Source organism: Belonocnema kinseyi, chromosome 8 (genome assembly GCF_010883055.1).
Source record: "Belonocnema kinseyi isolate 2016_QV_RU_SX_M_011 chromosome 8, B_treatae_v1, whole genome shotgun sequence".
Classification (NCBI taxonomy): Eukaryota; Metazoa; Arthropoda; class Insecta; order Hymenoptera; family Cynipidae; genus Belonocnema; species Belonocnema kinseyi.
The window spans coordinates 15,932,339-15,959,977 of record NC_046664.1 but is presented as its reverse complement, the minus strand read 5'-3'; the positions used below and the strand labels follow the sequence as shown (position 1 = coordinate 15,959,977).

The 27,639-nt window shown below is 21.0% G+C and overlaps 2 protein-coding genes across 2 annotated transcripts in view; both read left to right on the top strand.

Annotated features, from left to right (window-relative positions):
- Positions 1–10,286, top strand: part of LOC117178391 (uncharacterized protein PFB0765w-like) — a 20,324-nt gene extending 10,038 nt beyond the window's left edge. The window contains exons 5-7 of the mRNA XM_033369819.1: positions 3,695–3,790; positions 9,834–10,138; positions 10,224–10,286. Coding sequence (XP_033225710.1) covers positions 3,695–3,790; positions 9,834–10,138; positions 10,224–10,286 — 464 coding nt within the window. The remainder of the gene's footprint in view (positions 1–3,694; positions 3,791–9,833; positions 10,139–10,223) is intronic.
- Positions 10,279–27,304, top strand: LOC117179088. The gene is made up of 3 exons (XM_033370737.1): positions 10,279–10,499; positions 22,805–22,948; positions 27,126–27,304. Exons 1-3 carry the CDS (start codon positions 10,295–10,297, stop codon positions 27,197–27,199), a joined length of 423 nt encoding a protein of 140 aa, XP_033226628.1. The 5' UTR covers positions 10,279–10,294; the 3' UTR covers positions 27,200–27,304.
- The last annotated feature ends 335 nt before the right edge of the window (positions 27,305–27,639 follow it).

Here is a 27,639-nt window from a genome sequence, read left to right as displayed (position 1 = left end):
TTTCAACAGTTTTATTTTTAATTAAAAATTTAACTTTTTTTAGTTAAAGATTCATGTTTTTTGTTGAAAATTCAAATAATATTTGTAAAAAATGGGTCCTTTCTGTATTTAAAATTAATTTTTTTAACTGTTAATTAAATTTTTTCCATTTTTTGTTGACAATTTAACGGTTTTGTTGAAAATTCGTCTTTCTTTAGTTGAAAATTTAACTATTTTATTAAAAATGCCACTTTTTCGTATTGACCATTAATTTTTTTAACTGAAAATTTAACTATTCCACTCTGTTGAAAATTCATGTAATTTGACAAACATTGATTTTTTTGGTTCAAAAATTCATTTCTTTGGTTGAATCTTTAACTATTATATATAAAATTTGTTTTTTTTTTAAATTAAAAATAAATTTATTTCACTGAAAATTTAACTACTTAAAAATGAAGTTTTTTGTTGAAAATTCATAAGAAGTCAATTACTCGGGTTGAACATTAAACTTTTTTTGAGAAATTTATTTTAAATTGAAAATTTAACTTTTTTATTAATTAAAGATTCATGTTTTTTATTGAAAATCCAAATAATTTTGGTAACAGATGGGCCTTTTTCTTCATTAAAAATTAATTTTTTAAACTATTAATTGGAAATTCAACAATTCTATTTTAAACCAAAAAATTATATTTTTTAGTGGAAAATTTACGTTTTTATATTTTGGTAAAAATACTTCAATAAATATTTTGTTTAAAAAAAAAATTTGGTAAAACTTTGATAAAATATATATTTTTTTAACGGAAAATTGAACTACTTTATTTTCTGTTAAAAATCCACCTTTTTGTTAAAAATTAAACTGTGCAGTTTAAAATTCTTGTATATTGTTAAAAATGTACCTTTTTAGTAGAAATTTCTTTTTTTCAGTTAAAAATTAATTTTTTAATAAAAATGTCGTTGATTCATTGTAGCTTGAAAATTGATATTTTTAAATTAAAAATTCATTTATTTTTGTTTAAAATGCGTCTATTTTTTTTATTGAAATTTTAACTTTTTTGTAGAAAATTCGTTTTTTTTTTTTACTTTCAAAATTCCACTTTTTGTATTGATTTGTTTTATCCTAATTGTCTGAAAATTCTATGTTAAATTGAAAATCGATCTTTATTTGTTTGAATTTCACAGGTGTCTTTTGCTATAAAATAAATCTTTTTGGCTCAAAATTTAATTAATTGTTTAAAAATAAATATTTAAAAAAATACAATTTTAGTTAAAATTGTATGTCTAGTTGAAATTGTAACTATTTTGTTTAAAATTCGTTACTTTTCTCGATTAAAAATTAGATTTTTACTTACAATTTAACTAATCGATTTTTTATGGAAAATTGATCTTTTTTAGTTGAAACTTAATTTATTTTGTTTTAAACTCGTATTTTTGCGTTTAAAATTCAATTATCTTGTTGAAAATGCGTATTTTTTAGATAGAAAATTAAGTAAATATAAATTTATTTAACTGAAAATTTAACTGCTTTAATTGATTTTTTTAAAATTATTAAATTCTATTTTAAATTGAAAATTTATCTTTTTTCGTTAAAAATTCAAATTATTTTGGTACAGAATTCAACTGGTTGTTTGAAAATTAACTTTTTTGTTGAAAATTTTCAAGAAATTAATTAGTCAGGTTGAAAGTTGAACTATTTTGTTAAAAATTCGTATTTTTCTTATTGAAAATTATTTTGATTGGTTCAAAATCTAACAATTTTGCTACATTTGTTTAAAATGCGAAACTAATTAATTTAACTGAAGATTTAACTTCACCCTTTTTTTTGAGATTTTACTTTTATCAACTGAAAATTCAACAATGTTATTTTAAATTAAAATTTTAATCTTTTGAGTGGGAAATTGATGTATTTTGTTGAAAATTTATGTTCTTGGGTTAAAAATTGAACTATTTTGGTAAAAAATTCAACTATTTGGTTGACAAATAATTTCGTTGTTGAAACTTCATAAAAAACTAACTTCTTTTCTTAAAAATTTAATTATGTTTTTGAAAATGCATCTTTTAAAAAAAAATTTTTTTATATGAAAATTAAACTATTAAATTTTATGTCAAAAAATGTACCTTTCTGTTTTCAAATTCGTTTTTTCAGTTGAAAATTAACTTTTCATCTGGTGATTTATCTGCTTCACTTTTTTTAATATTAATTTTTATAACTGAAAATACCACAATTATATGTTAAATTGCAAATTTAACTTTTGTTTGTTGAAATTTGGTATATTATGTTTAAAATTGGTCTTTTCATCATTTTAGTTAAAAAGTTATGTCTAGTTAAAAATCTATTTTGTGGAAAATGCGTATTTTGGTATTAAAAATTAATTTTTTTAACTATTAATAAAATTTTTTTCCATTTTTTGTTGAGAATTTATCTTTTTTGTTCAAAAAATGTCTTGTTTTTATTTGAAAGTTCATGAATTTTCTTAAAAATGTGTCTTTCTGGGTTGTAGATCCAAATATTATTTTTTTAAATTATAAATCGAACTATTCCATTTTCTGTTAAAAATCCACATTTTTTTGTTAAAATATAAACTTTATCGTTTTATTCTATTTTAAATTTAAAATTGATTTTAGTTCAAAATTCATATACTTTGTTGAAAGATTGTATTTTTCGGTAGAAAATGTATCTGTTTGGGTTGAAATTCAATTTATTGCTTAAAAATTAATTATTTTTGTTACTAATCTAATTTTTTTTTAAATTCGTTTTTTTCGGTGAAGAAATAATTTTTAACTAGAAATGTAGTTATTTGATTTTTTATTGAAAATTGATCTATTTTACTTGACAATTCATTTATTTGGTTTAAAACTCGTTTTTTGTTTGTTTTAATATTTAACTTTTTGTATTAAATTAATTTTTTTATATTCAATCATTTTGTTAAAAATGCATCTTTTGTGTATTGAAAATCATTACTTTTTAACTGATAATTTAACTTTTCTATTTTTTGTCAAAAAAAAAATTTCTATCAAAATAAAAAAATTTGTAGCAAATTCAGGTATTTTAAAAAATTTAATTTTTTTAGTTGAAAATTCATTTCTTTGGTTAATAATTAAACTATTTTATTAAAATTTCGTTTCTTAAATTGAAATTTAATCTGTTTCACTGATAATGTATCTACTCTATTTTTTTGAGATTTTAGTTCAATTAATTGAAAATTCAAGAATTCTATTTTAAATTGAAAATTTATCTTTTTTGGCAGAAAATTAATCTTTTTGGTAAACATTTCAGCTATTTGGTTAAAAAAAAATTTTACTAAAAATGTTTCTGTTAAATTCTGACTTGAAAATTTATGTATATATATATTTTTTTAAATTCATTTCTTTGAGTTTTTGGTTGAAATTTGACATTTCTGAGATGAAAATGAAACTAATTGGTTGAAACTTTTTGTATTTTGTTACAAATTTATCTGTCTGGCTTAAAATTCATCTAGTTGGTTAAAAATTTAACTATATTGTTGAAAATTTGTATTTTTTTTTCTTTCCAAATAAAATTTTTAAATTTGAAAGAAAAATTTGTAACAGTCGAGGAAAATGAGAAATTGTTTGGGGAAAAGTCAGGGAATTTCGAAATTGAGATTTTGTAGTAGCCCTGAAAATATTTTCAAAAAAATTTCAAATATATTTAAAATTATCAAAATTGTTTAAAGTGTCAAAATTCTATTTTTTGCAGATTCCGCCTCGATGTTATCTTCTCTTTCCGAGTTGTACACCGAAAACCTGAATCCCGAAAATGTGCAAGAAATCGAAGAAGTTCATAACGATGAAGGTATTTTAATAAATCATTTAATTAAATTCCAGCAACCTCTTCAGGGACATAATTTTTGCAAATTCGCAAAAACTTTCTCCTGAAGATTATCTTTTTAGTTTTAAATTTTATTTTCTGGTTGAAAATTTACATTCACTTTTTTTTTTAAATTCATATTTTTTGCTGCTAAGTCAACTGAAATCTTTTTCGGATAAAAACAATTTTTTCTGAAAATTTGTCTTTTTGATTTAAAAGTTCATCTTTTTCAGTATAAATATTGCATTTTTGAGGGAAAAAATGAAACTGTTTTGTTGGAAATTAAAGTTTTTTTCTAGAAAATTTACTTTTTGTTTAAAAATCCTATTTTTGTGATGAAAAGCAAATTGACATAATTTTGGATGAAAATTCGAATATTTTTTTGAAAATTTCTATTTTTGATTTAAAAATGCACTTGTTTTATTAGAATTTTCATTTATCTTGGACGAAAAAACAACTTTTTGGTTGAAAACTTAACAATCTTGTTAAGAAGTCATACTGTTTGGTTCTTAAAATCTGTTTCAGAAGAAATTTTATAAAAATGCAACTGTTCGGTTGAAAAATTCAACCTCATTTTTCCCAGTTTATCTTTTTGTTTTTAAATTCACCTGCTTTGGCAGAAATTACACCTTTCTTGGATAAAAACGCAATTATTTGTTTGAAAATTCAACATTTTTGTTGAAAGTTCATACTTTTTGGTTGAAAATTTTATTTTATTAAATATTTAATTATTTCGTCGAAAATTTACTTTTTGTTTAAATTGATTATTTTAGTGTTAAAAAAAAATTGAAATCTTTTCTGGATAAAAATTCAACTTTTTTTGAAATTTTGTTTTAAAATTAAAAACTGTTTTGTTAAAAATTTAACTATTCCGTTGAAAATTTATTTTTTGTTTAAAAATTATATTTTGATGTTGAAAAATAAACTTAATATTTTCGGGATGAAAGTTCAGCTCTACAAAAATTTTTCGTTTTTTATCAAACATTCATCTGTTTCAGTAAAAATTTCATCTTTCTTGGATAAAAATTCAACTATTTGGTAGAATTGAAAATTCAATTTTTTTCGTATAAAGTTATTTCTTGTTTAAAACACCATGTTTTGATCATGAAAAGACAATCACAATCTTTTTTAACAGAAAATTCCTCTATTTTTATTTTATTTTTTTTGTTGATAATTCGCCTTTTTTATTTACAAATTCATTTAATATTTTGGTATTCAAAAAAAGAAATGCAATTTCTCCTGGATCAACTTTTTTTTAAATTGAAAATTAATTTTTATTAAGAGAAATATTATCTTTCTTGGATAAAAATGAAACTTTTTGATTGAAAATTCAATTTTTTAATGGAAAAGTCATGACTTTTGGTTGAAAATTTAATATTTCGTATAAAATTTACTTTCTGTTTTAAATTTATATTTTGGTGTAAAAAGTCAACTGAAATCTTTTTAAACAGAAAAGTCACCTATTTTTTTGAAAACTTACCTTTTTGGTTAAAAAATTTATTTGACTTAGTAGAAATTCACATTTTTTTTCTATGAAAAAGCAACTTTTTGGGTGAAAATTCAACAATTTTGTTTGAAATGTCATACTTTTTGGTTAAAAATTCTGCTGTTTGTTGAAAATTTACCTATTTTATAGAAATTGTACTTTTTTTAAAATTTAATATTGAAAAAAGAACTGCAATTTTTTAAATTAAAAATTAATTTTGTCTTACAAGAAATTGGATCTTTTTTAGATAAAAATTTAACTTTTTGTTTGAAAATTCTATTGTTTTGTTAAAAATTTATCTATTTCGTAGAAAATTTAATGTTTGTTTAAGATTTAAATTTTGGTATTGAAAAAAAAACTAAAATATTTTCGGAAATAAAGTTCAACTTAAAAAAATTGTCGTTTTTGTTCAAAAATCATCTCTTTCAGAACAACTTCCATCTTTCTTAGATAAAAATACAACTATTTGGTAGAGAATTCAACTATTTTATAAAAAATTCATCCTTGATGGCTAAACAAAATTTGTCTTTTTAGATTTAAAATTTAATTTTTTTGGTAGAAAATTTTTTTTTTTGTTTAAAAATTATATTTTGGTGTTGATAAATTAACTGAAATCTTTTCTGGATGAAAGTTCAACTTAAAAACAAATTATTTGTCGTTTTTTAAATAAAAATTTAATGTAAACATTTAGTAGACAATTTTAAATATTTTGTAAAAAATTCATCCTTGTTGGTTAAAAAAATTCGTCTTTTTTGATTGAAAATTCAATTTTTTCCGTAGAAACTTATTTTTTGTTTAAAATTTCAGATTTTCATTTAAAAATGTATCTCTCTTGGAGTGGAAATTTAATTTTTTAGGAAAATACAACTTTTTGTTTGACAATGATTTTTCTTTGCTTGAGTATTCAACTATGGTATTTTTCTTTAAAATTTATATTTTTATTTGAAAATTCATCTCTGGTTAAAACTTAAAATATTTTGTGAAAAATAATTTAATTGATAATTTAACTACTTGGGTAAAAGTTAAACAACATTTTTCAAATTCTGCTTTTTTTATTGAAGGCTTATGTCTTTAGTCAAAAATGTAACTGTTAAGTCGAAAAGTATTTTTTTTTAAATAAATTTTTAAGGTGCTTGTGCCAAAAGTCAGATATATGAAGAAAAAAAAGTTTCTATGATTTTAAAAATCAAAATATTATAACTGTTGTAATTTAAAATAAAAGCATTATATTTTATGAAAAATGTTGAAATTTACAACAAGAAAATAAAATGTTAACCATGTTTTTTGTACTTGAATTTTTCTGACCGTCGCTTCTTACCAGTTTTTGTAAAATACTTGCATTTTAATAAATGACGGATTATTTTTTCTAAGAAAAGATTCTCTACAATTCTACTGTTTCAAATTTTTAAAATAACCTAATAATCTTGAAATATAATTATTTATTTTTAAAAATTTGTCTTCAAGAAAAAATTGCTCTAACGACTTAGAGCTATAAAATCAAAAGTAACATTTATTTTTAAAATTGGAATCAGAAAATATTCAATTGCAAAAAACATGGTTAAAATTAATGTTTTTTTTGTGTGGATTTTAACATTTTTCTTAAAAAATAATGTTTTTTATTTGGAATGACATTAGTCATAATATTTTGATTCTTAAAATGACAGAAAACTATTTTTTTTACAATTTTTTCAGACTTTGGCACGCCTTAAGTTAACAAATTGATGATTTACGTGGATGTTATAAAATTAAGTTTCGACTACAATTTATGTAATGAAATTCTATCAATATTTAAAATACATGTTGTTCAATTTCATTATTTATGTAAATTCTTGTTATGTTGTGAAATGAGTATCGGAATTCTGATTTCTAAATTATCCGAATATATATTTTACTTTTTTTCTGGAATATTTTTAAATTTTATTAATAATACAAAGTTTTATAAAAATACTAAGTAAAGATTATTTGAATTTTAATAAAAATTCATTTATATTTAACCTATTTCTATTACAATTATATAGTTTTTCGAAATGTTGATGTTTTGAAATGATTATATGAATTAAATTTTCAAAATCATATGTGTATGTGTTTTATTGTTTATAAAAACAAGTATTGAAAGGTCAATAACTAAAATTTTCGGGAAGGAATATGAAAATATATATATAAAGTAAAAATAAATTTATTATTTCAGTGAAAACAATTATATGAGGTTTTTTTCAGTTCATAATTATCAACTGATTCTACTAAAAGGGACATTTTCTGGAATTAGTTTAAAAATTTAAGATTAAATAAAATTTTCAAAAAATAAAAGTTCAAATTAAAAAATATATAACGTTAAAGTTATTTGAATATTTCATAACAAAATTATATTTTAGTGGTTTTTCTTTTGTGAAATGGTCAATTGATTATTAGCTGATTATCGTTTTCTGATTATTAAGAGTACAAATTATTTCTATGTTTGAATGAAAATGATTGTTTAATACTTTTTTTTATCATTTATGAAAAAATCAATAAATTTTTATCTAATTTTTTAAAACATCGAAGTAGATTCCAGAATTTTTAAGAACAAAAAAATGTTTTCTTTTTTTACGTCGGGGTAATTTTTTAAAATTTTCAAAGATTTTCAATTATTTCCATTTTCCAGAATGCAATTCAAATTTAGGTAAACTTAATTTTTTAGGGCGTCAACAGAATGAAAAATATATAGTTTAGATTCATGGGAAAATTTCAAACAATTTTTCACTAATGAGCTGTAAGAGCTTACTAAATAAGATTGCAAAACGTTTCAAATTAGTTCATAAAATTAAAAAAAAAAAGGGTTAGAAAGTTTTGAAAGCAAGATCGTGCCATATTATATAATTTTAGAACAAATATTAGTAAATTTAAGAGATGTTTTAGAAATTTTGTAAAAATTCAGGGTAATGAAAAAAAATTCTGTAGGTTCGTAACGCAATTTCTTTCGATTTTTGTAATTTGGAAAATGAGTTTTAAGTGATAATTCAAAAAGATTTTTAAAACATCAAATATTTACTTAAATTTCGAAAAACAGAAGATTTTAAAGCAAAATGTTTCAATTTGGTAACATTAAAGAATAACAAATAAATTAAACCATAAAATTCTATAAATATTGCGAGGATTTAAGGAGAATAAAGAAGATTTTTGAACTGCAGAAGATTAAAAAAATGCAGATTTATGTGAAAGTTTTTAAAACAAAAAGAAACCCAGAGGTTGAAAACGAAAACGTCTGGACACTAATGTTCTTTTGTTAAATTAAAAATTGCGGACAATGTGTGTGGAAAACTGACGCTTTACATTCTAAATAACTTTTCAAAATTTCAAGAAAAATTCCAGTCAGATAAAAATATTTTAAAGAATTTAAGAGGTATTGTATATATATTAAATTTTAAAAGGGCTCAAATTTTTCCGATTATTTTGTAAAATCCCGTAAAATATATATTTTTTAAATCTAGTTTTTTTATTGACGAATCTGAAATATGATTTTTTTTTAAATTTCAAGAAAAAATTGGATTCATTAAAATATATTTTTAGGAATTCAAGATGCTTTGCATGGATTTAAAATATTTTAAACCTTGGAAGCATTTCCGAAAATGTATGGAATATTTATTATTTTTTCTGAAACTATAAAAGTCCTAATTATCTTTTGAGAAGGGTCGCATTTTTCTAATAATTTGTAAAATTCTGTAAAATAAAATATATATTTTTTAAATCTTCTACATTCTTTTTTTTTGTCACATCTGAAATATTTAAAAAACTTTCCTAATTGTCTCATGAAAATCATAAAATTTATATTTATATCATTTTAAAAAAACTGCTAATACTTCTTTCCTTGTAAGTAATTTGAAAATTTGTGTGGCTAAAAAAATATGAAAAAATTATTGTTAAACTAATACAAAAAAAATATGATGTAACTGCAATTGCACTGATACACTGAATTCATTCTTTCAGAATCTAATTTCAACAAGAATATAAGTACTCAGAAAATTTGAACAAATAAATTGTTATTAACAAAAATTGAGTAAATGAAAATTTTTGAAAATTCTCCCGTTTTGGTAAAAAAATTATTTTCTTGTTTTAAAAATTCGGTTTTTGTAGAGAAAATTCATGTTTTGGCTTGAACTTTCAATAATTTAGATAAACTCTTATTTCATTCTTGAGTAAAAAATCTTTATTTGTTTAAAATTCGTCGTTTTGATTTTAAAATGCTTTTAAAAAAGATAAATTTCATTTTTTTATTAAAAAATAAACTATGACACTTTTTTGTTGGGAATCTATCGTTTAAGTTTAAAAATCCGCCTATTATATTTAAAATTTAAGTATTTTCTTAAAAATTTAAGTGTTATTTAAAACTTGTCTTTTATAGTAGAAAAGACATTTTTTTAAAAATAAATTAGAAAAATATAAATTTGTATCTAAAATACTGTTTTATTCCTTTTTCAAAAGATTCTATGTTACAAATAAATTTTCAAAACTGAAGTTTTTATTTTTTTTACTGCATTTCCGGTCATCTTTACTAATAATTTTCAGACAGCGTCTCTTTATCGTCAAACCAAGATATCGAATTTGCTACAGAGAGCAACCAACCGAATATTATGATGCGCTCTGGAGAGATGAGTCCGCGAAAAATTCTCAGATCTCCTGCAAAAAGTGTAGCAGGCCCTTCTCAAATTTCAGCTCGGAAAACACAGATTGAAAAGTCAGTTTTTGAAAAATCAGAGTCTTCTAAACGACCAGCGAATTCAGTGCAGGAGGGTAAAATTCGTAAAAAGCCACACGAAGAACATCCGAAAGCGATTGTAAATCTTAAAGAGGAGAGTCCTCAGCGCAAAAGTGCTCTGAATCCAGAAAAAATAAAAAATATTCAGGAAAACTTAAGAAAAAGTAGAAAGCCTGATACATCTGAGAAAATTTTTTCAGAAGAGAGAGAAGTTTCGCAATCGAGTTCTTCCGTATTGCCAGAAGTGGCAACTTCCGGATTGAATCCTCGAATGGAAAATTTGAATCTGGAAAATAGTTCTGTGGTTTCCAACATGAATATGGAAAATACTTCGATGGTTTCTAGTATGAATCTGGAAAACACTTCGATGGTTACTAATACGAATATGGAAAACAATTCAATTCTTTCTCCGAATCCTTCCTTTGCCGGAAGTGTTGGCAGCATTTCTTTCACTGAGCAGAACAATACTGATATAGGTATTTTTTAAAAGTTTATTTCCCAGTTTCAGAGATTTAAGGTCCCTGAAGTACCCTTTTTTCAAGATTTGGTCAGACACTTTGAAAAAAAAAATAACAAAAATCATAAAAATTAGAGAATCAGGAAAATTAGATTAATTTAATTTAATTAGAAAAAAATTTCTATTTCGATTTCAATAGTTTTCAATTTTCTTCTCAACAAATTTTCCATTTTAAGTTTTAATTTTTAATTTAAAGAATTTATGTATGCAGTTTTGATTACTTAAACAATAAAAAATTAATTATATCCGTTCCAAGTTAATAATTTTGAAATTTTATTGTTAAAAATTAAACTGTTTCAATTCAAAAGTCTTAATCATTGAAATATTTTTAACTTAAAAATTTGTATTTATACAAATTTATACAATATTTATATGTATAGAAAAGAATTATCATTTTTCTTGGAACAGGGACATTTTTAATTTAAATAAATTCCCAGCTGGAACAAGAAATTTTTATTTGAAAATTTAAGAATTTAAATTATGAATTGGAACAGGAAATTTTACAGAGAATTAAAATTCTGGATTTGAACCGGAAATTTTTCTAAAAGAAATATAATTCCAGATTTAAACAGGGAATTTTTAATTTTAAACAAATTCTATGCTGGAATTAGAATTTAAAATTGCTTAAAATGGTATAAATTTCAACATTTTTAACTTTACTTTATTACTTCGAATGGAATAATTTTTCGATTTAGTGTTCGATTTTTTAAATTTCATTGACTTTGAAAAATATTTGCGAAACGGGAAAAACCCGGAAAAATGGAATTTTTTTCTTTGATTAAAACGGCCATCCTGGTAAGCAAATTTTCGAAAAACTAAAGCTGAAGTTAATTGGATTATTATCTGGTTAAAAATTGCAATAATTTCGAAATTTTATTCTTAAAAATTAAACTGTTTCAATTTGAAAGTCTTAATCATTGAAATATTTTTAACATGAAAATAAATTCATAGTGTATTTTTTATAAAATTTTGTTTCTGTCTAAAATATTCCATTTTTAATCCATTTAATTTCAAAATTTTTAAATTTGACTGTTCATTTAAGACATAAAAAGTTTTGAATCTTTGAAATTACGCAGAACTTTTAAACTTTGAACGTTACAATTTTGATTGTTGTTTTAAAAAAAATTATAATTTTTAAGTCAAATTGTTTAATTTTGGCGTTTAAATAACAATTGAACACTTATTCTTTGTGGAAAACATTTGAATAATTTTAAGAGGTATTTAGAAGTTTTAAAAAGATTCCAAATTAATTCAAAACTTGAAATTATTTAAAATTTAAAATAAAATCTATATTTTTGCAGACTTAAAAAAAATTGAAAACTTGTTAAGAATTGTGAAAGGCTTAAAAAGAATAAAAACATTTTCTTATGATTCCTAGGAAAATTGAAAATAATTTTTTATATTGGAATATTATTTTAAGAGAATATTCAAAAAGATTTTAATGATCTCTAAATTAAAAAAAAAAATCTGGAAGATTAAAATTTTGTTTAGTTTGCAGGATTTTCTAAACATTTTATTTTATTGAACGTTCGTCTCTTTTGGTTGAAAATTAATATTTTTGGTTGAAAATTTAACTATCTATTTGAAAATTAACTTTGTTTAGAAAATTATTCTTCTTGTTTGAAAATTTGTTTATTTTGTTTAAAAATTCATTTCGTTGGTTACAAGTTTCACTAATTTGTTAAAAAATATATTTTTTAAAATTTATTTCTTAGTTGAAAAATTTATTTTTGGTAGAAAATTAATATTTTTTTTTTGAAAATTCATCTGTTTGAGTTAAAAATTTAAGTATTTTGTTTAAAACTCCTTTTTTTGGTTCAAAGTTATTTTTTAATGGAAAAATAAACTATTTCATTTTTGTTAACAATTTTTTTTCTCTGAAAATTCATTTCTTTAGATGAAATTTAACTAATTCACTAGTTTTTTTATTTAATAATAAAATCTTTTTTGGTTGGAATCTCTATGGCTGAAAATTTAACTATTCTAATGAAAAATTCACTTTGTTTTGTTTTAAAATTATTTTTTTCAAATTAACTATTCCATTTTTCGTTAAAAATGTTTTAATTTTTAGCTAAAAATTCACTTATTTTGTTGTAAATTTGATATATTTATGTTTAATTTTTTTATCTAAATTTTCACTGTTTCATTTTTGATTCAAAATTAATTTTTCATTTGAAAATTTGAAAATTTTGTTGAAAATTCGTTTTTTTATTTGAAAATTAATTTTTTTAGTTAGAACTTTAAATATTTATTTAGAAATTTATGTACTTTGTTAAAAATTTGCCTTTCTAGTGAAAACTTAATCTTCTTGTTTGAAAACTCATAATTTTAGTTGAAAATTTAACTATTTCATTTTTGTTTTAATATTTATATTTTTCAGTTGTAAATTCATTTCTTGCGATAAAATTTTATCTGTTTTATTAAAATTTACTTTATTATTTCTTTTTTTCAATAAAAATTATTAACTTTCAAATATAAAAGGTGAATTTTCAACATCTAAAAAATATTTTTTTCTACCAAAAGATAAATATTCAACAAAAAATATAAATTTTAGAGTTTGTAAACAAAAAGTAGAATTTTAAACCAACAAAATTATTCATTAAAAATTTCACTCATTGGTTGAAAGTTGACCGAATTTTTTTTAATTTAATTTTTTTTTCGTTGAAGATTCATAATTTTAGTTGAAAGTTAATTTTTTTTGGGTTAAAAAATTAAATTAAAAATTATTTTGGTTGTAAACGATTTTTTTTAAATTAAAAATTCAAATATTTTGTTAAAAAAGTCAACTCATTAATTGTAAATTAACTTTTTTGTTGTTATTTCATGTTATTGTTTTTAAAATTAAATTGTTTGATAGAAAATTAGGCTTTTTGGCTTGAAAATTCAACAAATTGGTATAAAATTAAACTGTTTTGTAGAAAAATCGTTTTTGTTTTTATTGCAAATTCATTCTCAATGAAAATTTATCTACTCCATTTTTGGTTAAAAGTTCAACATTCTGGTTAAAAAATTATGTTTTTTTTTTGTTGAAAATTCGGTTTTCTTTTTGTATTTTTTTTTATTCTTGACTGAAAATTTTTTCTTGGTAGAAAATTCACTTTTTGGTAGAAATTTTATCTCGTTTTGATTAAAAATGCAACTTCTTAATTGAAGATTTATCTATTTTGGTTGAGGATTAAACTATTTTTTTGAAAATTAAAAAATTTGGTATAAAATTCAACTTTTTTGTAGAAAATTCGTTTTTATCGTTGTTGTTTAATTTTTTGGTTAAAAATTGAACTTTTATGTTTTAAAAATGCAGACTATTCATCTTTTTTGTTTTGAAAAATAAAAAATTTGGTATCATAATTAAACTATGTTGTAAACAATTAAATTTTTTTGTAAAAAATAGGTACTGTGTTGACTGGACTTAAATAATTTAAAATTAGAAGTCCACGGCCTAATTAAAAAGAATATACAGATTTTGTTAGATTTCGAACAAAAAATGTAAAAGCTTTTTAAGAATTTTGACAGGCTTCAGAAGAATAAAAAAACATTTGCTAAGAAAATTGGAAATGATTTTTTATTTTAATAAACTAATTTTGACAAACTATTTTTAAAAATTTATAGCGATATACAACATTTTTAAAAATGAATTTGGAAGATTTTTAAATTTCTTTAATTTGGCAGAATGAAAAAAATTGATTTGAATAAATGTAAAAAAAGCATGTAGATGTTTCAAGATTTTGATATAAAACTTTTAAGAATTTTAAGGATTTTTAAACTATTTAAAATAAAGTAAAATTTATAGTTCGAACTGGAATTTATCCAGAATAATAATAATTCTGACTTGGAAACGGGAATTTTCAAATTTAGAAACTTCCGAGCTAGTACTGGAAATTTTCGAAAAGGAAGAAAATTCTGAATTTAAACAGGAAATTTTTCCAAAAAATTCTAATTCTGACATGAAGCAGGGAGTTTTCGAATTTTAACCAATTTTGAGTTGAAACTGGTATTTATACAAAAGAAATATCATTTTTCTTGAAACAGGCAATTTTAAAATTTAAATAAATTGCTAATTGGAACAGGGAATTTTTTTAAAGAGTGAATTATTATTTTAGGTTGAAACCGGATATTTTCGAGAACAATTAGAAATATGAATTGGAACAGAGGATTTTACAAAAATTCTAATTCATAGTTGAAACGGAAAATTTTCGAAAAAGAATGAAAATTCAGGGTTGATTTACTATATCGTTAAAAATCGCAACTATTTCATTCGAAATTAATCTCTTTTGATTGAGAATTCAAACTATTTTGTCAACAAAAAATCATCTTTTTTCGTTAAATTCAACTATTTTTGGTATAAAATTAAAATCTTTTTTAGATGAAATATTAAAAATCACATTTTTCGTTGAGAATTTATCCTTTTTGTTTGAAAATTCAACTATTTATTTGGAAGTGAAATCACTTTGTTAAACATTTATTTATTTGGTTGAAGATTTATCATTTTAGCTGACTAACCTTTTTTTTCTTCAAAATTTAATTATTTTGTTGAAGATTCAAAATTTATCTTAAGTTGAAAATTAAAATATTTTTTTTTAAATTCCTGTATTTTATTGAAAATTCATGTACTTGGTTAAAAAATTGTTTATTTTGGTGAAATGGATCTTTTGGTTGAAAGAGATTTTTTTCTTAATAGGAATTAATTTTTGTAACTGAAAATGTTAACGTTAAATTTTTTGCCGAAAATTAATCTTTTTCGACAGAAATTTAATTTTCTTGGTTGAAAATTATACGATTTTGTTGAAAATTTACTTGTTATTTTATTAAAAATTAAGTTTTTTCTAGTAATTCAATTATTCTATTTTTAGTTTGAAATTTAAGGGTTTAGGAGGAAACTTGAACTATTTGTTGGAAAGCCGTTACTTGAAACTTCATATTTTTTATTAAAAAATAATTTTAATAACTGACAATGTAAGTATTTCTTTGGATGGAAAAAAATATTTAGTTAAATGTTTTTTTCAATAGGAAATTCATTTTAAGGGTTGAAAGTGTTCAGTTTTAAACATATTTTAAAATCGTTTAATTTTTAATTTTCCGAACTTACAATTCAGGGCAATTTTTTGAATAAAAAATACGAATTTTTTCATTTTTCTCAGAAGTTCGTTATACTTAGTTTTAAATTTAATCAGGATGAAACTTTTGAAATTAAAATTAAAAGCTAGCATAAATTCTACCATTTTAATTAAGACCATTAAAAATTAATTAATTTATCATTAAAGCTTTATAATTAGAAAATGTAAAATAATTGTGTTTGAAATTAAACAATTTCTAATTGCGTGAATCCGTATTTAAAGTTTTCATTTTTCAAATTGTACACCTTAACAGTTTGACATTTTTAAGTTGAAGACGTTTAAAATCGAATAATCAAATTCAAGTATTAAAAATTAATAATTTCATGTTTAAAGTATACAATTTTAAATTTAAAGCCTTAACTCTTACGTAATTTCAAGTTTAAAGTCTTCAAAATAATGTTCCTGAAATTAAAAATTAATTTTCAGTTCAGTTTTGATTACTTTAGATAAACAAATTTTCAGCTTCATGAGTTCGAATTTTTTAATTTCAATGATCGTGAAAAATATTTGCATAACGGAAAATGACTGCGGTTTTTTTTCTTCGAATAAAACAGCCATCCTGAATAATTTTGATCGAATTTTGAATAAATAAGAAAAGTTTACAATCTGAAATCAGGGAATTTTATGAGATCGGGGAAAACCGGGAAATGACAGCGAACTTATTTTTGACCGGGAATTTTACAAAAAAAATTTTCTAATGGAATTTTCCCCCTAAACCCTTAAATTTCAAAATAAAAATAGAATAATTGAATTTTTAGAAAAAAACTTAATTTTTAATAAAATAAAAAGTGAATTTTCAACAAAATAATTAAACTTTGAAGAAAAAAAAAGGTGTAGTCAGCTAAAATGATAAATCTTCAACCAAATAAATACATTTTTAACAAAGTGATTTCACTTCCAAATAAATAGTTGAATTTTTAAACAAAAAGGATAAATTCTCAACGAAAAATGTGATTTTTATTATTTCATCCAAAAAGGATTTTAATTTTATACCAAAAATAGTTGAATTAAACCAAAAAAGATGATTTTTTGTTGACAAAATAGTTTGAATTCTCTATCAAAAGAGATTATTTTCGAATGAAATAGTTGCGATTTTTAACGATTAATAAATCAACCCTGAATTTTCATTTTTTTCGAAAATTCTCCGTTTAAACTAAGAATTAGAATTTTTGGTAAAATCCCCATTTCTAATTCATGTTTTTAATTGTTTTCTAGAATATCCGGTTTCAACCTAAAATAATAATTCACTCTTTAAAAAAATTCCCTGTTCCAATTAGCAATTTATTTAAATATTAAAATTGCCTGTTCCAAGAAAAATGATAATTCTTTTGTATAAATACCAGTTTCAACTCAAAATTGGTTAAAATTCGAAAATTTCCTGCTTCATGTCAGAATTAGAATTTTTTGGAAAAATTTCCTGTTCCAATTCAGAATTTTCTTCCTTTTCGAAAATTTCCAGTACTAGCTCGGATGTTTCTAAATTTGAAAATTCCCGTTTCCAAGTCAGAATTATTAATATTCTGGATAAATTCCAGTTCGAACTATAAATTTTACTTTATTTTAAATAGTTTAAAAATCCTTAAAATTCTTAGAAATTTTATATCAAAATCTTAAAACATCTACATGCTTTTTTTACATCCATTCAAATCTATTTTTTTTTAATTTTGCCAAATTAAAGAAATTTAAAAATCTTCCACATTCATTTTTAAAAATGTTGTATATCGTTATACATTTTAAAAAATATTCTGTCAAAATTAGTTTATTAAAATAAAAAATCATTTCCAATTTTCCTAGGAAATGTTTTTTTATTCTTTTGAAGTCTGTCAAAATTCTTAAAAAGCTTTTACATTTTTTGTTCGAAATCTAACAAAATCTATATTTTCTTTTAAATTAGGCCGTGGACTTCTAATTTTAAATTATTTAAGTCCAGTGAACACAGTATCTATTTTTTTTACAAAAACATTTAATTGTTTACAACATAGTTTAATTATGATACCAAATTCTTAATTTTTCAAAAGAAAAAAGATGAATAGTCTGCATTTTTAAAACATAAAAGTTTAATTTTTAACCAAAAAATTAAGCAGATGAATTTCCGCTTTTTAAATATTTTTCCAAATTGTGATTTTTATAAATTATTATATCATTCAGTTTAGAATGCCTAATTCGAAAATCTCTCACTTAAAAAATTTTCCATTTTAGATTTTTAATTTTTAAAAGCATATATGTTAATTTAAGGAATTTTAAAATGCAGTTTTAAAGGCTTAAGAAATTAGAAGTTTTAAAAATCGAAGATTTTTAAAATAAAAAACAGGATGGCCGCTCGGCCGGAAATTTGGCGAATTGTCAGAAGAAAAATCTGACGAAGTTCCATTTTAACAGTTTTTAAAATAATTAAAGTGCAGTTTTGAAAATTTAAGCAATTAAAAGCATTTTAAGTTGAAGATTTTTGATAAAAAACAGTTTCATTTTATCAACTGTAAATATAAATAAATAAATAATTTCTAAAATGGAACTGTATTCTAAGTATAGAAATCTGAAGAATAATTGATTTGGCCAAACAATTCTAGATCCGTTCAAAATTTGAGAATTTCCAGATTTTAACTCTTTTATTCCGAAAGTCTTGATAAGAATTGAAATTAATATATTATTTATTCCGATAATTCCATTTTTAAATAAAAATTTTCATGATTTATCAATAATATATTTTTAATTCAGAGTTTCAGGTCTTCCTTAAGCATTGTTTTTTATATTGAATTTAATAAATAAATTTATTAATATATTATTTCTATTAATTTTTGCAGCTATTAAAAAATTTAAATGTGCGTTTTCCTGTTTTCAACTTAAAAATAAATCCATAATAATATAGTCTTAATTAAATATTTTTATTAAATTAAAAATATTGTTAGTCTATATATTTAATTTCTATCCCATTTAGTTTGACATTTTTTAATGTAGAAAAAAATAAGTATGTAATATTTAGCAATATGAATCTGAATTCTTTTACATAGAGAACTTTGAATATTTAGTTTTCGAAGAACTTTCAAATTTTTAGCGTTACAATTTTAATTGTTCTATTTGAAAAGTGTTTAATTTATAAGTGAAATTGTTAAATTTTGACGCATAAATAACAATTGAACACTTATTATTTGTAGAAAAAATTTGAGTAATTTTAAGAGATATTTAGAAGTTTCGAAAAGATTTAAAATTAATTAAAAACTTTAAATTATTTCAAGTAATTTAAACGAAGTGTGTTAACATTCTTTTCAGAACTTCTAAATATATTTTAAAATTAATCGATATTTTCCTAAAATTTTTGAAAATCCAGCAAATTAAATAAAATCCTTAAAATCTTCCATGTTCTTCTTTGATAATTTTTTACATATCTTAAAATCTTCTTAAAATTTCTGTTACAATAATTTTTCAAAGTGAAAAATCATTTCGAATTGTCCTGAGAATTAAAAAAAAATTTATTCTTTTGAAGTCTTTCAAAATTCTTGTAAAAATTCTCAATTTTTTGTTTGAAATCTGCAAAAATCTAAATTTTATTTGAAATTCGACTGTAAGTATTTGAAATTAATTCAAGTTTTAAATTTAATTTGATTCTTTTTTAAAACTTCTAAATATCTCTTAAAATTACTCTAATATTGTTACAAATAATAAGTGTTCTATTATTATTTATAAACTAATTTTATTTTAATTTCCAGGCTTTTCTAAAAGTTATAGAAAAAATTCAATTAATTTTGAAATATATTTAAAAGTTCCGAAAAAATTGTAAAATTATTTTGAATTTCGACAAATTTAAAACCACTTCCAGATTTCTCAAGATTTTTAAATAAAATTTTAAAGCTTTTAAGTGATGCCTAGACTATTCAAAATAAAAATAATTGAGCTTCTAATTTAAGAACTCCTAAGTTAAAAAAATTATTTTTCAATTTTGAATGTGTCTAGCTTAAAATTACTTATAGTAATATCATTTTGAGCATTTTTAAAGTTCACTGCTTGATTTGATTTTCTGGTATGAAAATCCAACTGGTTTGTAAATAATTCATCTTTTTGGCTTCAAAATTCAACAATTTGGTTGAAAATTTGTTCTTTTTGGTTGAAATTCAACGGATTGATTAAAAGTTTATCAAATTTGTTAAAAATTTATTTTTTAAAGATTCACCTTTTGGGTTGAAAATTGCACTTTTTTGCTGAAAATTCGTATTTTTTTGTTGATCAAAACTAATTTTTTTATCTGAAAATTCAACTATTCTTTTTTTTTTGGTTTGAATTTTATCCTTTGTAAGTTGTAAACTTAACTATTTGGTAGAAAATTAATTTTTTTTGTTTGGGAATTAATTTTTTGATTTAAGATTTTCTGTCGAGAATTAATTTTTTTAATTGAAAATGTAACTATTCCATTTTTGGTTGAAAATTGATATTTTTAATTTAAAAATAGATCTATTCTAATTAAAAATTCAACTATTTGGTTGAAAATTCATGTATTTTATTGAAAATTCGTCACTCTTGTTAGAACATTAATCTCCTTGTTTGAAAATTAATCTTTTTTGGTCATATATACAACTCTTTGGTTAAAAACTAATCTGTTTTGGTTGAGGTTTTAATAATTTTGTTGAAAATTAAAATTATTTGGTTGAATATTAATTTCTTTAAAAAAAAATAACTTTCCGACAATATCTAACATCAGAAATAAATTTTTCTACTAAGGAGTTGAATTTTTATCGAAAAATGTAATAGCTGATATTTCAGCAACAAAATATCAATTTAATTTGTAGAAAAAAATTGAGTAATTTTAAGATATATTTAGAAGTTTGGAAAAGGTTCAAAATTAATTAGAAACTTGTAATTATTTCAAGTAATTTAAACAAAGTGTGTTAACATTTTTTTCAGAAATTCTAAATATATTTTAAAGTTAATCAAAATTTTCCTACAATTTTTGAAAATTCTGCAAATTAAAAAAAATCCTTAAAATCTTCCAAATTTTTCAATTTTCCTAAGAATCTTAAGAAAATTTTTTATTATTTTGAAGTCTTTCACAATTTGATAACAAAGCAAATTTTTCAACAAAAGGGTTACATTTGCAATAAACATGTTAGTTTTCAACCGAAAAGTTACATTTGTTAGCAAAATTTTTTATTTTTCACCTCATAAAAAATTAATTTAATGCAAAATAGTTAAATTTTTTACCAAAGGGATAAATTTTGAACTCAAATTAAGAATCTTCAACTGAATACCTGAATTTTTTAAAAATTATATCAACTTGTAACCAACTAGTTAATTTTTCAACCAGAAAAGAGAAATTTTCAAAAAAATAGCCGAACTCTTTCAGATTTTTTTTCACGAAAAGAATTTTCTACATTGCATTTTAAAACCAAAAATATCAATTTTCAAGAAAAAAATTAATTTCCAAATGAAATAGGTGAATTTTAACGAAACATAAAATAGCTGAACCCAAAAACCGGAAATTTTATGGGACCGCGAAATGACAGTGAATTTATATTTTGACCGGGAATTTTACAAAATTTTTAGAATAAAAAATTCGTCCATGTTTGGCTTCAACCGTTTTTAAATAATTTTCTAATTTGTGATTTTTATAAATTATTATAACATTTAGTTTAGAATGCTTAATTCGAAAATCTTGCACTTTACAAATTTTCCTTTTTAATTTTTAAGCGAATTTTAAAATCGAAGATTTTTAAAATAGAAAACAGGGTGGCCGCCGGACCGGGAATTTGACGAATTTCACCAAACAATTCTAGATCTATCTGAAAGTCTTGATAATAATTGAAATTAATATATCATTTATTTCGATAATTTTATTTTTAAATAAAAATTTTCATGATTTATCAATAATATATTTTTAATTTAGTGTTTCAGGTATTTCTTAATATTATTTTTTTATATTAAATTGAATAAATAAATGCGGTAATATATTATTTCTATTAATTTTTTCAGCTATTAAAAAATATAAACGTGCATTTTACTATTTTCAACTTAAAAATAAATCCATAATAATATAGTCATAATTAAAGGTTTTTCTTAAATTTAAAATATTGTGAGTCTAAATTATTTAATTTTTATCCGATTTAATTTGAAATTTCTTAATGTAGAAAAAGAATAAGTATTTAATATTTAGCAATATTTCACGGTTCATTTAAGACGAGTAGATTGAAACTTTTACATTTTTAATTGTTTCATTTAAGAAGTGTTTAATTTGTAAGTGAAATTGTTAAATTTTGACGCATAAATAAAAATTGAACACTTATTATTTGTAGAAAAAAGTTGAGGAATTTTAATAGATATCATCTTTTTCAATTTTCCTAAGAATCTTAAGAAAATGTTTATTCTTTTGTAGTCTTTCACAACTCTTAAAAAATTCTAAATTTTTTGTTTGAAATCTGCAGAAATCTAAATTTTATTTTAAATTCGGCTGTAAGTATTTGAAATTATTTCGAGTTCTAAATTTAATTCGAATCTTTTGAAAACTTCTAAATATCTCTTAATATTATTCTAATATTGTTACAAATAATAAGTGTTCTATTATTATTATTTAATAATTCAAATTCACATTATTTTTTTAATTTGCAAAATTTTCTAAAAGTTATAGAAAAAATTCAATTAATGTAGAAATATATTTAAAATTTCCCAAAAAAAGTTCAAAAATTATTTTGAATTTGAAAAAATTTAAAACCACTTCTAGATTTCTCAAGATTTTGAAATAAAATTGTAAAGCTTTTAAAGGATGCCTACACTATTTAAAATAATAATAATTTAACTTCTAATTTAGGAACTTTTAAGTTAAAAAAATTATTTTTCAATTTTTAATTTGTCTAGCTTAAAATTACTTAAAATAACAAAATTTTTAAAGTTCATTGCTTGATTCTTTAATTTAGACTATTGATTTATGTAGACAATTTTTGAATTGAAGACTTTTAAACCTCAATTTTAAAAGTTTAGAATTCAAGTGTTTAACTTTGAATGCTTTAATTTGTTTATTACTGTTTATTAATTTATGTGGAAAAATGTTTAGAATATAGTTTGATTTTTTCAATTTTATTGGCCGTGAAAAATGTTTACGAAACGGGAAATTTTGGTTTAAAAATACAATATAGTTGCAAAAAGATTGAATTGAATTTTGTTTGTTTAGGTACTGATCTTGATTTAAATTCGGATATATCGATGCAAAGTAATCTTGATGATCTCAACAACTCAATCAACTTTTCTGAGGATGAGCATTCGGTCGCTAAAAGTGATCATAATGACACAAATGCTGTTAATCCAGATCCGCCAGGTAAAAAAAAAAAAATAATATTATAGCAATAAAATATCAGGCCTCGGACTCATCATACTATTGGCTTAAAGGACGTTTCAAAGCACATGTTTTCAAAAGTTTTCTATTTTTTAATAGCGAAAACTAAAAACAGTCATATTTTCAAATTAAAAAACCATCTGTTTTGGAGAAAAATCTTCTTATTTTTTTTTAAATTGAATTCCACTTTTTTTTTAATTAAAATTTTATCGATGAAAATTTATCTTTTGTTTTTATTTGTTCAATTTTCGGCTAAAAAAGGATATTTTTAATTTTTAAAAAATTACATGATTTGTTAAAAAATGGTCCTTTTTGGTTGAATTCAACGGCTTTTAATTTAAAATACATTTTCGTTGAAATATAAACTAATTTCATAAAAATAAGTTTTTTTCGTTAAAAATTGATTAATTGAAAATTTAATTTGTTCGTTTTTGGTTAAAATTTCGCCTCTTTTAGTTTAAACATTAACCTTTTGGAAAAAAAACTGTTTTATTTTATTGAAAATTCGTCTTTTTTGGTTAAAAATTAATATCTTTGGTTGAAAATTCAACTATGAGTTTGAAAATGGACTTTTTTTTAGAAAATTTGTTTTCTTGTTTGAAAATTCGTTTATTTCAGTTGAAAATTTAAGGATTTGGTTTAAACCTCCTTTTTTTTGGTTCAAAATTATTTTTTAATTGAAAAATAAACTTTTTCATTTTTGCTTACAATTTTTTTTCGTTGGAAAATTTACCTTTTTTAGTTTGTTTTAAAACTCATCATTTTAATTGAAAATTGAAGTATTTCATTTTTGGTTAAATATTTATATTTTTCAGTTCTAAATTAATTTCTTTCGATAAAAGTTTAACTGTTTAATTGAAATTTACTTTTTGAAAAAATTTTAAAATATTTAAAAAAATTTATTTTTAATTTGCGTCTTTTTTATTTAAAAGATTTAAAATTGGTCTTTTTTGTTTAAATTCAACTGTTCTTTAATATTTTATTTTTGTTTCAATTTTTTTCAGTTGTAAATTCATTTATTTTAATGAAAATTTAACTATTTTATTGAAAAAATTGTCTAATTAATGTGTTAACTTAAAAATAGAGTATTTTATTAAAAACTGGTCTTTATGTTTAAATCTGTTTTTCATTTAGAATTCAAATATTATTTTATCGGAATATTAACAATTCTATTTTTGATTGAAAATTAATTTTTTAGTTAAAAATTTGACAATTTTGTTGAAAAATCATTTTTTTAGTGGAAAATTGACCTTTTTTTAGTTAGTTTTAAAACTCATCATTTTGGTTAAAATTAAAGTATTTGATTTTTGGGGTAATATTTTTATTTTTTCAGTTGTAAATTAGTTTCTTTCGATAAAAGTTTAACTGTTTTATTGAAATTTACTTTTGGAAAAAATTTTATTTTTAATTTGCGTCTTTTTTATTTAAAATATTTAAAATTGGTCTTTTTATTTAAATTCAACTGTTCTGTGATTTGCTATTAAAAGTTTTTTTTTGTTGGAATATAAACTATTCAATTTTTCATTGAAAATTAATCTTTTTTAGTTCAAAATTCTATTTTTGAAATTGTATTTTTAACAAAAAAACTCATTTTCTACTAAAAATTGCGAATTAAAAAAAAATCATAAATATAAAACGAAACAGGTCAATTAAAAAAAAATTAATAACCAAAAAGTTGCATTTTAAACTTGACAAATTGATTTTCTAAAAAAAAAAAATAATTTTCAATACATTTTCAACTAAGTAGGTTAATTTTAAACTATGGTTGAATTTTGTACACAAAATACGATTTTTCTGCAAAATAGTTACATTTTCAACCTATAATATAAAATTTTCAACATAGAATATTAATTTTCGATCAGAAAAGTCGAAATTTAATTTGATTAATTTTTAGTTTATATATTTTTATTTTATACAAATTTTTATCTGAATAGTTATTACCAAGGAGTTGAATTTTTAACGTAAAAAAATGAATTTTCAACGAAAAGTGTAATAGTTGATATTCCAACTAAAAATATTTTTATTTAAAATAAATAAACTGCTGTATTTAACAACAAAAAAATGAATTTTCCACTAAAGAGATTAATTTTTTGCTAGAAAAAATTAATTTTCAACGAAAATTTCAATTTTGTACTAGAAAAGATGAATTTTAAACTAGAAAGATGAATTTTCAATCTATTTAATAAATTTTCATCTATTTAGTTTAAAAAATAAATGCGACGTTAGTCGAAATTTCATTATATTATTTTTTAGTTTATATTTTTTTCTTTTCTACAAATTTTTAACTAAATACTTGTATTTTTAAACTTGAAAAGGCCAATATTTAACCAAAAGTGTAGTAGGTACATTTTCATTTAAAATAAGTAATTTTCATTTAAAAAAGAACGATTTTTCTACCAAACAGTAGAATTTTTATCTCGAAATATACATTTTTAACAAATTAATCAATTTTCAACTAATATGATATATTATCAAGAAAAAAGTTCCATTTTCAGTTAGAAAAATAATGTTTAATGAGAAAAAGTAGGATTTTCATCTAAAATTATGAATCTTCAAACAACAAAAAAATACCTTTAAAAAGTAGTTAAACTTTCAACCAATGAGTAGAATTTTTGACATAAAAAAATGAATTTTTAAAGAAAAAGGTAATATTAGATATTTCAACAAATAGTTCATTTTTCTACCAAATTGTTGAATTTTCGTGCCTAAAATACGAATTTTCGAACAAAAAGAAATATTTTCAATGCAGCATATTTATTTTCTAGCAAAAAGATCATTTCTAAACAAAATACATACATTTTTAACCAAATAATTGAATTTTAAACCTAGAAGATTAATTTTATACCAGAAAAGATGAATTTTCAACAAAATACAAACATTTTTAACCAAACGGTTGAATTTTGAACCGCAAAGATAAATTTTGTATCAAAAAAGATAAATTATCAACAGTTTAATTTTGTGCCACATAGTTGCATTTTTTAACGAAACAAAAAACAAGGAATTTTCTACAGAACAGTGGAATTATTATCGCAAAAATATGAATTTTCAACAAAAAAGTTAATTTTTAACCAATCATTTGAATTTTCAACAAAATAGTTCAACTTTCCTTACAAAAAATTAATTTTTAACAAATAAAACAAAGCGTTCTTAACTAAAATAATGAAACTTCTAGCAAAAAATTAACTTTTAAGAAATTATTTCAGTTTTGAAACAAGAAATTTAATTTTCAGCGTAAAAGGATGAATTTTCAACGAAAATTTCAATAGTTGATTTTTCAAAAACAAATATTTTTATTGAAAATAAAAAAAGTTGTATTTAAACAATAAAATACTTGCTATCTCAAAATTTTTATCAAAAATAATTTATTTTCTACTAAACCGGCCAAATTTTCAACAAAATACATACATTTTAAACCAAATACTTATATTTTCTAAGAAATTGTTGAATATTTGAGCTGAATACACAAGTTTTCTACAAAAATTTAATTTTTTTGACTAGTTAGTTGCCTTTTTAACAAAAGAAGGTTGAATTTCTGAAAAAAGAGGTTAACGCTAGAAAAAAATATTAATTTTTAGTCAAAAAGACAAAAATTGAAATCAAATTTTTGAGATTTGAATCCAATAATATGACTTTTCATTAAAAACTGTTGAAAATTCATCAAGCTTATTAACAAAATTGTTGAGTTTTTAACAAATTAATTTAATTTTGAACCAAATAATAATAATACTTGAACCAAATAAATGAATTCTTCATCAAAAATTTAGTAATAGACTTTTCAACCGAAAATAATGAACTTTTAACCAAAAATAGTTCAAAAATAATTCAGTTCAGAGATTAATAAATTGGATTTTTAATAATTTTGTAAATAAATATCGAAACTTATTTTTCATACTTTTAAAATATTAGGTTGGAAAACTGGAACTTTTGTTTAAAAAATAAATTTATTTTTACATTGCAAACCTATAAATTCACATCATACATAAATTTAATAATTGAACAATTTTATGACACTGTTTTGAAAATTTGGTGATACTATTTACAGAATTTACGCTATTTTTGATCTCTCCAGTGAGTCCGAAGCCTGAAATATAAAAATGAATTTAAATCAAAGGTTTTTAATATTCCAATTTTGAATTATTTTTAAAATTGTGTATTGCAGTTTCGGCACCTATGGGAATGTTTGCGAGCCAGAACAAACGTTTTTTCAACTTCCAGGGTTTTTTTCCGAAATAGTTTTGTTGTTTAAGCTGCCATAATCTAAGTATTATACTGAGTAAGAATATTTTTTGTATTTTACGTTGAAAATCTAAAATGAGATTAATTTCAAGAAATCTGTCATTTTCATTTTTTATAAGATTATATAAACGACATAGCGATAGTTTTTTTTATATTTATAAGAAATATTAATGTCCTTATTTGTGCAATTATTGTAATTTTTATATCTTAATTTTCATACTTTAAATTTGAACTTGTAAGACAGGAATTTGAAAAATAATTTTTGTAATCGTTTATTATCTTTTGTTCTATTTTTTAAATTAACTATAATAACTATCAAATTATTAATTATAATATAATATATTACATATTTTATCATTAATAGAATTATAAAATTAATTTTTGATTTAGAATAAAAATGTCCAAAAACTATTTATTTATTTAAAGTATTCTTTTAT